This window comes from Vombatus ursinus, unplaced genomic scaffold (assembly GCF_900497805.2).
Source record: "Vombatus ursinus unplaced genomic scaffold, bare-nosed wombat genome assembly UNPS02014775.1, whole genome shotgun sequence".
In the NCBI taxonomy this organism is placed as follows: Eukaryota; Metazoa; Chordata; class Mammalia; order Diprotodontia; family Vombatidae; genus Vombatus; species Vombatus ursinus.
This window is the reverse complement of record NW_020954553.1, coordinates 608774-623442: the sequence shown is the minus strand read 5'-3', so window position 1 is coordinate 623442 and position 14669 is coordinate 608774. Positions and strand designations below refer to the sequence as shown.

General features: G+C 46.6%; 1 protein-coding gene across 1 annotated transcript in view; it reads right to left on the bottom strand.

Annotated features, from left to right (window-relative positions):
• The window catches only part of SESN2 (sestrin 2), a 23501-nt gene extending 10046 nt beyond the window's left edge, over positions 1 to 13455 (bottom strand). Inside the window, exons 1-2 of the mRNA XM_027864780.1 lie at positions 13093 to 13455; positions 269 to 334 (exon numbers count right to left, since the gene is read on the bottom strand). Coding sequence (XP_027720581.1) covers positions 269 to 334; positions 13093 to 13176 — 150 coding nt within the window. The 5' untranslated portion in view covers positions 13177 to 13455. The remainder of the gene's footprint in view (positions 1 to 268; positions 335 to 13092) is intronic.
• Between the last annotated feature and the right edge of the window lie 1214 nt (positions 13456 to 14669).

Genomic DNA, 14669 nt, shown 5'->3' with positions numbered 1-14669 from the left:
GGGGGGGGGGGGGGGGGGTTAGGCAATGGGGTTAAGTGACTTGCCCAAGGTCACACAGCTAGTAAGTGTTACCTGTCTGAGGCCGGATTTTGAACTCAGGTCCTCCTGAATCCAGGGCCATTGCTCTATCCACTGTGCTACCTAGCTGCCCCTCCTGCATCCTCTCTCTCAAGCTGCTCCAGCCTCCCCTTCCTAGGTGCTTGGATTGGGATGTCCCTCTCCATCCTTCTCCCCCCAACCTCAGTCAGCCAAACACTCCTTTGCTTACCTCTTCCACTGGGATGAAGGCACTGGGACCCCGGGGGAGCCTCCGAGTAGGGACTACCTTCTGCTCCTAAGGGAAAAAAATATTCCCATCAATAGGGATGGGAGTGCCTGGCTCCCTTCTTTGGCCTAGGATACAGGTCTGCATTTGGAAGAAATCCTTCGGACCCAGAGTTGGCAGAGACCTTAGGTTAGTGACACCAGTGGCGTCCAAACACACGGCCTGTACCTCGGGGCCCAAGCCAGGTTAAAGTGGAGTTGCAAAATATTTAACCAAATAAATATACCATACAACTCAAGTAATGTCAGCACGTGGTTTTATCACCATGTCCAATTTAGTGGTCCCCTTTTCCTTTGGGTTTGACAAGATTCTCCAATGCTAACTCTCTCATTTTAAAGAGGAAGGCCCAGGGAGGAAAATGGACTGGACCACATTCAAATCAGGAGACAAACACCCATTAAGCAGCCCAGGGAACACAAAGACAAGAGTGATGTACAAACAGCCCTCAAAGAGTTTACAGTCAAGCAGGCAGAGACAACAGGAAAATACCACATAGAAAAGAAAGGAAGGTGAGAGTAGGGAGAAGGAATATCATTCTTTAGTATCTTCTACCCAAAAAATCTCACTTTTTGAAAAACAGGAGAGGAATGAAGGCCCTGCCCCTCCCCCCTTCACTTCCAGCTTTAAGAAGTCCCTTGGGATTATTTAGAGAGCGGCTCCCCAGTCCTCAGTGGGGACAAAGACTCCAGCCCCTCCCTAGCCCCAGGCAGAACACTGGAACTCTAGTTTAGCTGCTCCATTTAGAGGGTGTGGCCTTGGGCCAGTCACTTCCCCTTTGGGGGAACCTCACTTTTCTCAACCACAAAAAGATGGGCTTTGGGTAGGGGCCCTCTCAGAGCCCTAGTCAGCACCTCCCATTCGGGGACTCCCCTGCAGGTGCCGGCTTGGGCTTCAGCCTCTCTCACCTCCTCAGGCCTCAGAGGCCTGATCTCCCTTCCCCTCCTCCAAAATAAACAACTCAGTCTGGAAGATAAGGAGCTGCTGACTAGGCAAATCCCCTTCCTCATCCCTCCCAAGCTGAGGACAGATGGAAACAGCTCTCAAGGGGGTGGAACCGGCCCTGGTCAGCTGGGGAACTGAGCCAGGAAGCTTCCCAGGAGATGGATGAGGAGACAGGCCAAACTGGCCTCAGGAATCTCTCAACCCCTGGGGAAGACGAGCTCACCTGGCAAGTGTCTCCAAACTCCTCTCTCCGCCCCCCCATCTTCTGTAGCCTGCAGGGTCAGCCTGCACTGGGATCACCCAGCTGCAAGATCCCCGGGTGGGAGATAAGCCATTAGAGGCCTGAGTTTCTTCAAGGCTTCCTAGACTTCCTGCAACTCCACCTCCACCCCTCCCCTCATTGGCTTCCTTGGCAAGGTAGAGACCCAAGCTCCCTGATCCCCCTAATAACTACAGAGTTTTCTTTACAACAGCCTGTTGGGGTGCAAATATGGGGATGCAGTATTTACAGATGAAGAAACTGAGGTTCTGGGAAGTCTGTCAGTCAACAAGCATTTATGGAGTGCCTGCTGTGTGCCTGGCTGGGGATACAAAGAAAGGAAAAAGACAGTCCCTGCTCTCAAGAAGCTCACTGTCCAATGGGGGAAACAACAGGAAAACAAGCATGTACAGGCAAAATACATACAGGAGAAATTGGAGGTAAACAGAGGGAAGGCACTGACATTACAGCAGATCAGGAAAGGCTTCTTCTAGAAGGTGGGATTTTAGCTGGGAACTGATGGAAGCCAGGAAGGCCAGGAGGCAGAGCATTTCAGGCGTGGGGGACAGTCACTGAAAATGTCTGGGAGTCTGGGGATGGAGCGTCTTGTACGAGGGTACGCAGATGGTAAATTCCAGAGTGGCCTACCCGGGATCTGAACCCAGGACTTCCTGTCTCGTTCTCTTTAGGATCACTTCTTAGGGCCAAAAGAGATAACAGCTGTGTGCACACTAGTGCATGGTGCCTGGCATACAGGAGGTGCTTAATAAATGCTTGTTTCTTTCTCCATTACCATAGCACTGCCCCATCTCCCTCCCACTAGGCAATCTCCACCCTGTCCCCCAAGTCTGTAGTCCCAGGTTACTTCCCCTAGGGCTGCTTCTTTGGATAAAATAAAATCTGGAACTAGAAGGCATTTTCTCTAACCCCCTCATTTTACAGAGGAGGAAAGAGAGGTCCAAAACCTGCCCCAGGTTGCACAGGTAGTTAAATAACACAGTCAGGATTAGAACCTAGGTCCTCTGTCCCAAGTACTGTGCTCTTTCCACTATACCATGCTCACTCTGGGGCAAACTCAAGGGTGGGCAGGGGAAGGGGGCATAGGATGGGCCTTCCCGAGACAGGTCTTCTACTGCTACTCCAGTCATGTTAGGAAAAGAGTTAGTTTTTCCTTTTTATCCCTGACCTCTGCTCCACGGACCTCTGTCCATGACTCCTCCACCTTTTCTTGGGTCCTGGCTTCCCACATTCCACACCCCTAGTTAGGCAAAGGTCTGTCTATAAGACCAAAGTCTTAGCTGCCTTTCCCAAGTTAAAGTATCTCTAGGGGCTCTGAGCTAAATTTTCATGAGGCATCTGAAAACCCGGCTGGCTAGGAGAATGAAGGGACATAGAAGAGAATGACAATAGCTTCTCAAATCCCTCCCTTTTTCCCCCCTCCATTTTTTTTTCTGTGATATCTTCCAAGTCCAGTTACTCCCTAATAGCCTTGGGACCCCACCCCTGACTCTGGAACTAGTGCTTTGATGTCCAAAATCCAACTCCCCTAAAAGGGAGCTCTGGCCTTCAATTCTTTCTCCTTTCCTTTCCTTCTCTTATTTCTATTAAAAGTACCACCACCATCGCCAGTTTTTGAGGCTGAAAACAGCTAGTTTTTTCCATCATTCCTTAGTACCATACACCTCATCCTTCCAAGCCAGCCCAAGCAACCACCCCTCGCCAAGAGATTTTCCTTACCCCTTCCAATCCACCCTGGTAATCGTGCTAAAGAACAGGTTTGATCACTTCATTATCCAGCATAGAGACCCATTACCACCTACTGGGATAAAGTTCAAACCTCTCAGTGCAAGGGACCTCAAGCATTTCACAGCGCCATCCCATCCTTCTATACTCCTGCCAAAGTGGACTATGCAGTTTCCCACGCTTGGATCCTGAATCTCATTTATAAGACCCTTGAAAGTGGTCATCCAGTGTCCACTTGAGCTCCTCGTGATAGAAAATTCACTATCCCAAGTGACAACCTATTAGTTTGAGAGGAACTCTTCACTGTTAGAATTTCCCCACCCTTATGTTAAGTCAAAAATCTGCCTTCCTCTGCTCTTGGGGGCTAAGCAGAACAAGTTTGGTCAATCTTCCACATGAGAACCTTTCAAAGACTTGAAGTCAGCTATCATGTACCCAGCTAGGTGGCACACTGGATAGAGCACAGGGCCAGGAAGACCTGAATTCAAATGTGACCTCAGACACTTACTAGCTGTGAGACCCTGGGCAAGTCACTTAACCCTATTTGCCTCAGTTTCCTCATCTGGCAAATGAGCCAGAGAAGGAAACGGCAAACCACTCTAGTATCTTTGCCGAGAAAATCCCAAATGGGGTCACAGGAAGAATCAGATACAACTGAAAAAAATCATTCCCCTCTTAAGTCTTCCCTTTTGCAAGCTTAACACCCCTAGCTTCTTCAACCTATCCCCTCTTCATCATGGTCATCCCTCTGTAACAATCTAACTTGTCAATGTTCTTCCCAAACATCCCAATCAGAACTCAAGACTAAAATCTCCTTCAATGGCACCTTGAAAGCCTCCCTCAATCTGCTCCACAGTCAGATTTCTCTCCTGTTCCTCTGAGTAGATTTCTTTTTCTAGCTCCCTTCGGAGCTCAGCTCAAGCACAGACTTCTGGAATTCATGTCTTCTACCTGTTTGTTTCTCCCCACCAACAATTTACCTTTTCTCTATGAATACACGTTGTTTCCCTCACACAAGGTGAATTCCTTGAAGGCAGTATACTTAATATCTATGTATTTCTAATGCCTAGCACACAATAAATGCTTAAAAATAATTGTTTGCTGGAACTCTGAGATTTCACCTTACACCCTGCAAACCAGCAAAAATGAAAGAAGATGGGAATCGTCCACTCTGGAGTGGCCGTGGATGAAAAGACAGCTACACTAATGCACAGCTGGGAAACTGGCCCAACCATTCTGGAAAGCAATCTGGAATGATTCCAAGAAAGTTGATTAAGCTATCCTTATATTGTGATCCAGAGAGCACCATGCTAAAGCATAAACCCTAAGAAGATGGATGATACAAATAATAAAGCTTCTGTATATGGTAATATAATTACAGCAAGTTTTTGTAATAGCAAAGAACCGGAAACCAAGTGGATGCCTGTCCATCTGGGAGCAGCTAACAAAGTTGTGGGTAGCTAGGTGGCACAGTGGATTAGAGTGCCAAGCTTGGAATCAGGAAGATCTGCATAAAGTGTCTGGCCTTGGACACTAACTGTGTGACCCTGGGCAAGTCACTTAACCTTGTTTGCCTCAGTTTTCTTATCTGTATAATGAGCTGGAGAGAAATGGCAAAGCACTCCATTATCTTTGCTAAGAAAAACCCAAATGGGGTCACAAAGAGTTGGACATAACTGAAATGACTGAACAACAAAAACAAAAGTTGTGGTACCTGAATGTGTACTTACTAGACAGTATGAAATGATAAATATAATGAAGAAAGGCACTGGAAGACTCGGCTATTCCCTCCCTTCTTTGAAGAATGGATTATGGTGGGGCAGCTAGGTGGTGCAGTGGATAAAGCACTGGTCTTGGAGTCTGGAGGACCTCAGTTCAAATCTGGCTATAGACACTAGTCATGTGACTCTGGCAAGTTTCTTAACCTTGATTGCCTAAAAACTCCCCCCCCCCAAAGGATTATGGGTAAAACCAGAAGGTTCCCCACTGTAAAACACTACAGCTGATGTCACACTTTCTTGATGTGTTGTTTAGGTCTGCAGAATGGTTTAAAGAGATGACTGCCATTATTGTTATCATTATCATTATTATTCTGATTGGAGTTACCAGGTCTCCACTCAGATGATAACGTCATTCCCTGATGTCTGTCAGTCTAGTATACTCCCTGCTGAGCTCAGGTAAAATTTATAGAGTAATCAAGGTTTGCGCTGGTGAATGTTTAACAATCCAGTTTTCTGGAGGAGTGTATGAGTGTGTGTGTGTGTATGTGTAAATTATGCACTTATACTTCCAAATTACACTGCATTATTAAGGCTTTTTAAAGTCTAGACTATCAACAAAATAATCCATCCAGATCTGACTTGTTAAAGCACTGATATGTAATGATTCAAGCTAAAGCTGACACCAGCGCATCTCTGACTATAGACCACCTGGACAGAAAGAGGTAACAGATGAGTTTGAGAAACAAATCACACGCCTAGCATAGAGGCAGCATGATACAGGATTCAATTATCCAGACATCTGCTAGAGGACTTGCTGTCTTTTTTTGTCTCCTCCCCCCTCTATCTCTTGATGCCCCTATCTCTGATCTATATTCCTGTCTCTGTCTCTTCCTCCTCTTTCTCTCTGCAAAGAGTAGAGTAGCTAATAATTTCTTAACTTGCCTTCATGTTAGTCTCATCTTTCAAAAGGTGGAGAATCCAACAAGGGGGCATTTTATTCCGAATCTGATTCCCACAATCTAGTTGCTGGTACAGTGATGATATAAGCCTTGAGGTAGGAGGAAGTCAGTGATCACTCCATAAGTGTCTGATATTGCATCTTAGATTTGCGGAAAACAGATTTCAAAGGGTTCAGAAAAGATGGGTAAGATCCCATGGAGCTTTAGGGGAAGTTATGAGATACTCAAGAATGAAATTCTAAAGACGAAAAAGGGGAACGAACGGTTCTAATGAAGAGGAATAATGGGATTTGTCAGAACAAACCTATGTGGCTGAACAACTATCAACTTATATAAATTTAAAAAAAAAGTACAGAAGATGGATGGAATTGAAGCCAGGAAACAAAAGAATGCTTCAAGAAGTCTGAAGTTCAGAATTTCTTGTTTCAGAAAACAGGAAAAAAGGTGCATTGTTTTTTTTTAAGCTATATTAGGAGAAAAAGGACTATCAAAGAGGGAATAGGAGCTTTGCTTAGATTGGAGGAAACAAAGTGATAGGAGAAGCTAGAATTGCTTAATTCTCATTTTTTTTTCTGTTCTCTGCAAAAAAGGAGAATGACCTTTACATTGGAAAGGAAAGAACAGGGAATTCAATAGTCAGGTAAGGAGATAATAAGAAAGGACTGGGCCCTTGACAAAGTCAAGTCCCCTGGCCCAGATGAACTACAGCCTTGGGTCCCAAAGAACTGGCCGATGGGATTGCTGAGTCAGTGATATTTGAAAGACCACACAAAACTGGAGAACAGCCACAAATGGGGAGAAGCAACTGTTGTACCTACTTCCAAACTACAGTCCGAAAATCTTCAGCCAGCGAGCTTGACTTCTACTCCTGGAAAATCGAGAATAGATTAAAGAGATGGTGGGTGAACACCTGCAAAGGGAAGCCGTGATGACCAAAAGCCAACATGGCTTGATGAAGATTAGGTCATTTCAGAGTGACCTCAAGTCCTTTTCCTGGCACGCCTGCTAAATTAGCAGACGAAGGGAAAACTATAGACATAGTCCGCCTCCATTTTAGCAAAGCTGTTGATAATTTGTCTCATGCTGTTCTGGATCTGACAATAATGCAATCAGACAGATTCCCAAAATGATCAGATAGATGGACTTAAAAAGAAACCAACAGGGTAAAATTGTTGGTAACAGGGGTCCATGTCAATGGGGTGGGAGGGGAGGACTGTGGCTGCCTCCTTGGGCAAGGTCCTCAAATTTGCAACTGATCCAAAGCTGAGAGGAAAAGTCAGAGTCAAGATCCAAGAGGACCTTCACAGGTTGGATCTTTTAAGACCAAATTCAAAAGAAATGAATCTAAAGCCTAGAAGTTGGGTTAAAAAAAAAAAACAAAAACAAAATCAAAACCAAAAAACCAAACCAACAAAACAACTTTACATATATGATGGTAGAGGAATGATTAGATAGCTTGCTGGTTTTTCCCCCCTGAAAAAAGATCTAGGAATTTTAATAGATCTTTCAAAAACAAAACAAAACTTTATTTGTACCTCCAGTGCTTAGCACAGTGCTTGGCATATAGTAGGTGCCTAATAAATGTTTATTGACTAACGTAAGTTCAAATCTGGCCTCAGAAACTTACTAGCTGTGTGACCCTGGGCAAGTCATTTAACCCCAACTGCCTTTAAAAAAAAAAAAAAAAGTACCACGTATAGTTCTGGGCATCGAGCTTGAAGAACAACATGGATAACCTGGAGAACAACCAGATTGTTGAAAGCAGTTTGCTACACTGATAAATGTTTAACAACCGGCTCTCAAAAAAAAAAAATTCCCCCCCCATCACTTTCTTAAGTCCAGACAATCAACAAATTAAACTTTGATTTGTGGTACTTACTGATTTAAGATGTAAATGCTCACGCTAAAAATTTAATGAGCTAGGAGCTGGCTCTGTCATACTCCTGGGAAGGGCCTTGAATCCATGCCCTATGGGGACCAACTGAAAGTAACTAAGCTTAGTTAGTCTGGAGAAGAGAAGACACAGGCAGGACAGAATAACTGTCTTGAATTATCTGAAAAGATGTCACTCAAGAGGAGAGATCAAATTGTAGCTTCAGACAGGCAAGCCAGAAGCAATGAGAGGAAGTTATAAAGACACCAATTTAGGCTTGATATTGAGAAAAAAAAATCTACCAATTTCTACCAATTATAGCTGCTCAAAAGTGGATAGAATGCCTGCCCAGGGTCAGAAGGACTTGAATTCAAATCTCACCTCAGATACTTCATAGATGCATGATCCTAGGCAAGTCACTTAACCCTGTTTGCCTCAGTTTCCTTATCTGTAAAATGAACTGGAGAAGGAAATGGAAAACCATTCCAATATCTTTGCCAAGAAAACTCCAAAGGGGATCACAAAGACTCAACAACAACAGCAACAAAAAGTGGAATAGGCTGCTTCCTGCCCCCTTGGAGGTCTTCAGCCGGAGGCTGGAGATTGTTGGGTACCCTACAGCTTTCATGTCAATGGATTGGACTAGATGGTCTCCGAGGGCCCTTCCAACTCCCAAATTCTGGGATATACATTTGTTAAGAGTCAGATATTGTGCTGGGGACAAAAAGATAAAAACTTCCAGTCCCTAACCCTTCTATGTCCCATTCTTTTACTGGACTGGACTGTCTAAGAGGGCAGGTAACATTTCTTAATGATCCCATTTCACCAGGCCTGTGATTTCATCACTAGAGGAAACCTCCGTCATTACAGGGAAACTCCCAGGGATACTGATGCTTATGAACTGGTTGCTAGGGCTATTAGGAGAGTTAAGTGTCTTGCTTAGCTAAAATGCCTCCCTCCAAAACCTTCCTGGACGACTTGGAGGCAGGATCTGAAACTGGGCCTTTCCTCTAATGGCAGCCTCATTTTATAAAGGAGGAAAATGAAACTCAGACTGGAGTCCATGCAGTATCGCCTGTGTGCCCTCAGGCAAGTCACAGCCTCTTTGGACTTCAGTTTCTTCTTCTGTAAAATGAAAACGGTAGAATAGGTGATCTCCAGCCTCCTTTTTTTTCTTCCTTCTCTGGAATGCAGGTACTTAATACTTTTCCATTCATTCTTCCCACTGTATCTTCTCAGGGGGTATAGTAAAGGTACAGCGGTTACACATACCATCCCTCCCCAAGCACAATGCCCTGTGCCTTGATGTTTGATAAGTATTTCAGGAAAGACAAATCTAAGGCAGCTGTGATTCAGAGGTAAAATACAGGATTTGGTTCCTAAGAACCTGGGTTTGAAATCTAGCCCTACTACTACTGGCTTGAATGACTTTAGTCAAGTGACTTCACCTCTCTTAGGTCACAATTTCCTGCTCTTCAGAAAAAAACCGATGGGGTTGGATTAGAAGATCTGTCTATCTCTTCCAGGTTATCACAGACTGTAGTCAGTTCAGGCAGCCACTTGCAGACTCTGGTCCCAGGAGGCTACAGGAACCCCAGAGAAGTAATGGTAGGAGACCTGGAGGTAGGCCTGATGTCTGCTAGACAGGGATAGCAGGATATTTACAAAGCTCTCAAAAGACTCCAGAAAACCCTCCCATTTATTACAAGCCCTTTAGCTCAACCCTCTAAATTTAAATCAAGATACATTCATTGAAGAACAACCACTCATTAGGATTTTGGGCAGAAAAGGGTCTTTAGAAGAGATCTTTTGGGGGCAGCTAGGTGGCGCAGTGGATAGAGCACCAGCCCTGAAGTCAGGAGGACCTGAGTTCAAATTCGACTTCAGACCAAACACTTGACACTTACTAGCTGTGTGACCCTGGCCAAGTCACTTAACCCCAATTTCCTTAAAAAGAAAAAAAGGACATCTTTTTAACCTCCTCCCCACCTTTACTGATAAGAAAACTGAGTGCAGAAAAGGGAAATCACTTTACATTAGCATCAAGCCAAGGCTAGGACATAGGTCTCATGCTGAGCTCTACTCAGCAGGTTCTGGGTCTGCCTGGAAAAAAAAGGTCAAATGCAATAGAAAACAAGAGAAAAAAAAGAAACCTATTATCTCCTCTCTCTTTTTTTTTTCCAATGAGGAAATGACTCCTACTAATGAATATCAGCTATTGTTAGGCAATTTATAAAGCACTCTACAGTGCTAGCACTTGACGCTCCATCTTCCATCTCCTATCTCCGGCCCTCATGCCTCAAATGCCCTCCCACCTTCCTTGTGCTTCCTTTAAGCTATAACTTTAGATCCTCCCTTCTTCAGGAGGCCTTTTTCAGTTCCCTCAGGGGCTAGTACCTTTCCTCCAAGATCACGCACCATCCGTTCCAAGTATAAGTCTTTGTTATTCTCACATTTGCTTCCCCCTAGAGGATAGGAGCTCCTTGAAGGCAGGAACGGTTTTTGCATTTTCTTTATTATCTCCCCTACTTAGCATAGGCTTGGCACAGAATAAATGCTTGAGATAATGCTTGTTGACTGGCTTCTAGTTTTAGAGTTACCTGGGGAACCGAGAGGTTAAGTGATTTGCAAAGTATAAATCAGAGGCCCCCTCCCCCAATCCAGTACTGAGGATCATTTCTCTCTAATGGTTATAAATACCACTTAGTCAGCACTTAGTAGCGAAGGAGTCTGCAGACTCTCCTTAGTCGGTAACCAAAGGGTCAGGGGCCTCTTGCTTACCTGGGTTAAAACCCTTTAATGGTTTCCTATGGCCTATCAATGTTCCAAAAGATTGACCTGCCATTCCAGGCTCGCCACCCTTCAGTGGCTTTCTACTTTTCTACTCTTAGTTCTGTTTATTCCTAATCATGCATTCCAACCAAATTAGCCTACCGATTATATGGTTTTGGGCTCCCCAGTCCCTGAATCTGGAATGCTCTAACCTTACCTCTATCTCCACTGCTTATGTTACTGCCTCCCTAGGGTCTCCTCAGATTCCTGAAATCCCTCCTAGGAGCCCAAATTAATCCTTTATTCACACTCTTTTGTAAGAGTTAAATGTTTTCCTTGTGTCCCCCCATAGGCTATGGAGAGTTCCTCGAGAGTGAGGATTTGGTAAATCTAAATCAGTGGTGTAGACTTCAAATTGAAAACCGGCACGTAAGGGATGCCCCCGGGCCACATACTGACTCAGTCTTAAAATGTACTATTACCTATGTTTTTATTTGTTTTGTTAAATATTTCCCAATTACATTTTAATCTGGTTTGAGCTGAACTGGGGAGAGGCGCAGGTGAATGTTTGACACCTCCGATCTAAATCACGTGTCTGCCCCCCCCTCCTTTAGCCCTGCACACAATAGGTGTGGCATCAGCGTTAGTCTGATCGATTTTGTTGGTGAAGCCCTGAAATGATTGTCTAGGGGATTTGGGCTCAGGGTCTGCCCAGGAATGTTCCCTTGAACGGCCTCTACTGCGGCCAAGTGTTCTCTTGAAAAAGCGTAATCTGCAAAGGAGAACGGACTTCCTTGTTCTTCCAGCTTTCAAGACAGTAGGAATACTCATTAACTTCTCCGTCACCACAGAGACATCTTCCGCTGCTGACCCTGGGATTCCTAAGTTTTCCACTGGGGAATAAATCTATCAGGTGAGGGGGCATGGCCTCCAGATAGCTCGGCCTTCCTCCTTCCACAACCAGACACACCTGGAGGTGGGAGGGGGGAGTGCTATCGGGAAGGGACAGAAGGCTGAAGCTTCTTTTTTTTACCTCCGGGAGCAACCATATAGTCTCTGTTAACACACTAGCCCTAGGAGGTCGGTGAGGTCATTCTGGGTCCTCCCTTATTAGGAAAGAAAGATGATACAGGGGAAAAGAGGAAGGTCTCTTTAGGACTGGGGTTCAAATCTATTACTATCTACGTGACCTTACGCAAGTCACTTAATCTCCTACAACAGCCTCAAGTTTTTCCCTCGGTAAAATCCAGAGGCTTAATCTGAGGTCCTTTCCAGGACCCTCCACGCATTTCTGGTGCTGATATATAAAGAAGTAGGCCCCAAAGCGAGGAGTTTCTAGCTTAATGAGGCGAGAGGCACCTTTCCCCCATCCCCCCACACCCATAGGGCTTCAGGAGGTCAGAACTGAAACTTCTGGCAGGGAGAGGCACTAGGGCAAATTTTCCAAAATGCAAACAATGTTTCTGAGTCCTGGAAGAAGACTCGGTCAGGAGAATGGTCTGATCTGAATCAGATGAGGTTAGTCAAGGAAGGCTTCCTGAAGGAGGGGACCCTTGTATAGCTCATACTTCCAACAACGTTTTTCGGCTTACAAAGCTCTTTCCTCATTACAACGAGGTGAGTAAGGTAGATCGGACAAGAATTTAGCTCCAAGTCACTGATGAGAAAAGAAGGCTCAGGAAGGGCCCTAAATCAAACAGCTACCGAGTGGCTAGGCTTATCGAACTGACCAGTAGCTTGGGGCTGCAAGGTTCTCTTCCTGAGTCCCCTTTTGCCCGGAGGAACATAGCTCTTTACCAACCTCCTAAATCCTTGCCAGGAGCTCTCACCGTGTTACTGAAGTCACCTGTCCACTCCAGTCCAGGTAGCACCTCACTCCTAGCGGTCCGGGTTCTCATTCACTCTTTTCCGCTCTTCCCCTCCCCCCACAACCGGGTCCGAGGTTTTCCCTCCCCAGGCAGGGAAAGTAAGGAGGACGGCGGGTAGTGCGGAGGGGCAGGACCCGCGAGCGTCGCCAAGTGCCCCGAAAGCTTCCTCCTCTTCCGCCCCAAGAGTGAAGGATTCTGCGACCACCTCCCCAAAGGCATAGCTCCAAGACCCCGACGAGTTTTCCCCAGTGGAAAACCGAGAAGGAAGCGGACAAGGTCGGCTCCGACGGGCCCAGGCATGCCTAGGCTTGAAGACTGCGCTTACTGGGCAAGCCTCCGGTCAGCTCGTGAAGCCCCTCCTTCCCCCTACCCCCACTCAGTCCCTATAGAAGCCGTCCGAGGTTCCCCCCCCCGGGAAGGTGGGCAGAGGAGGAGGAAGGCAGCGGCGGCCAGTTGATGCAATCCCAGAGCCAGCTTACAGTCTGCCCCCAGCTCCCAGCTCCCGATCCCAATTCCAAACCCAAAGCTGAGCCAACCGTCGAGCCTGTCCCGTTGCCAGGAGGGCTGGACACAGGACCGCGCCCCCTCCAGGATTTGGGGGGACGGCTGAGGAGTCCGGGGGACACTCACCTCCGCGGCCCCAGCGCCGCTGCACTTGGCGTAGGCAATATAGCCCTGGATTCCGGCGCAGTTCTCCGCGTCGGCAACGATCATGGTGCCAGCCAGCGAGCACCTTCCCTGCGGAACCCACGGGGATGGCCGCGAGGGCGCAGCGCTCAAGCGGGTCCTGGGGTCACAGACGCTCCCGGCGAGGCGGGGCTCTGCACCTGTCCGCAGCCCCACGGTTCTGCACGGAAAGGGTCCGTGGCTACTCGAGGGGCGCCCCAGGTTCTACCGTGGCCCCAGGGGGTCTTAGAATTCTAGAGTGAAGAGCGTCTTGGCTACCGCAGCTCACCGACATCCCCGAGCCCGACTGCCTTTAGCTTCTCTGGATCCGACCTCGCAACAGGGACCTACCCAGCTGCAGGTCAGGGGGGTGGAGTGGGGGAGGGCGGGGACACAAAAGCCTCAGGCTTCGACCAATCACCTAATCGCTGGTCGGCAGAAGGCGGAGACGCTTTTCCTCCTCGAACAGCTTCTCTCGACAATCTTCCAATGGGCTGGGGAAGCCCTAGGGGATCTGGGAGTTGTAGTTTTACCCTAGAGGATGTTGCAAACTTTTGCAAGAGGGTTACTCATAAACAAGTAAACGAGAAAGGAGAGACAGAGAGTGACAATCCCAGATAGTCATTTCGATCGCATGATGAAATGCAACTTTTTAGGGGCTGGGCACGGCATCTGGGTTTAGAATTTCATGCCCGTTCATGCTGCAGATTTAAAGCTCCTGGTGAGATTGTTTAGGGTATCAGGATGGGTTTTGGTGGTAACTGTGAATATTGAACATTTCTGGCGCTAATTATAGGTCTGAACCCGAGGGAATCTTAAAAGGTCTTTCAGTATATTCACCTTGCCTCAAGCAGGCCTACACTTTCAAACATAACAGACAAAAGAGAATCCAGTCTATATCTGAAGTTCTGCAGAGGTCATTTCATAACTTACCTACGAAATTCATTCTGGTGTCTAACTCCAATCTCTCTTGCTGGAGGTTCAGTCTTTCCCCACTCCTTTATTCTCCTTAACTAGTCCGCACTATTTGACACTATATTTAACAGTACTGAATCATCCATCGCTCCTTCAATCAATCAATCAATCAAGAAACAATTGCTGAACTCCTCTAAATGCCAGGGCACCAAGTTTGAAACTCACCTCCCTGTTCAAGACATCGAACTATCTTGGTTTTCCCACCTACCAGCTGATGACCCCTTCGGTCTCCTTACATAGATTCCCCTCTTTGATTCCCTCCTCCCCCATAAAAGGGAGCATTTTCCCCAAACTTCTGGCCATGACCCTTCTCTCTCTAGGAAAGGGAGGAGAGGGAATGGTAGAGGTCGTCGGTCAGGTGGGGGAGGGCAATGGGGCAGAGGGGAGGGACTGCTAGTTGATGCAATGCCATTCCTGAATTACATCTTCCCGGATTCTCTCTCACACACACCCACCATCCCAACCCAGCAGCTGAGATATGAAATGGCAGCTAGCCCTTTAAATTAAGCACAGATGGAGATAGAAGGAGTCTAGGCAGGAATGCTATTTTCAGGGACTTGAATGAC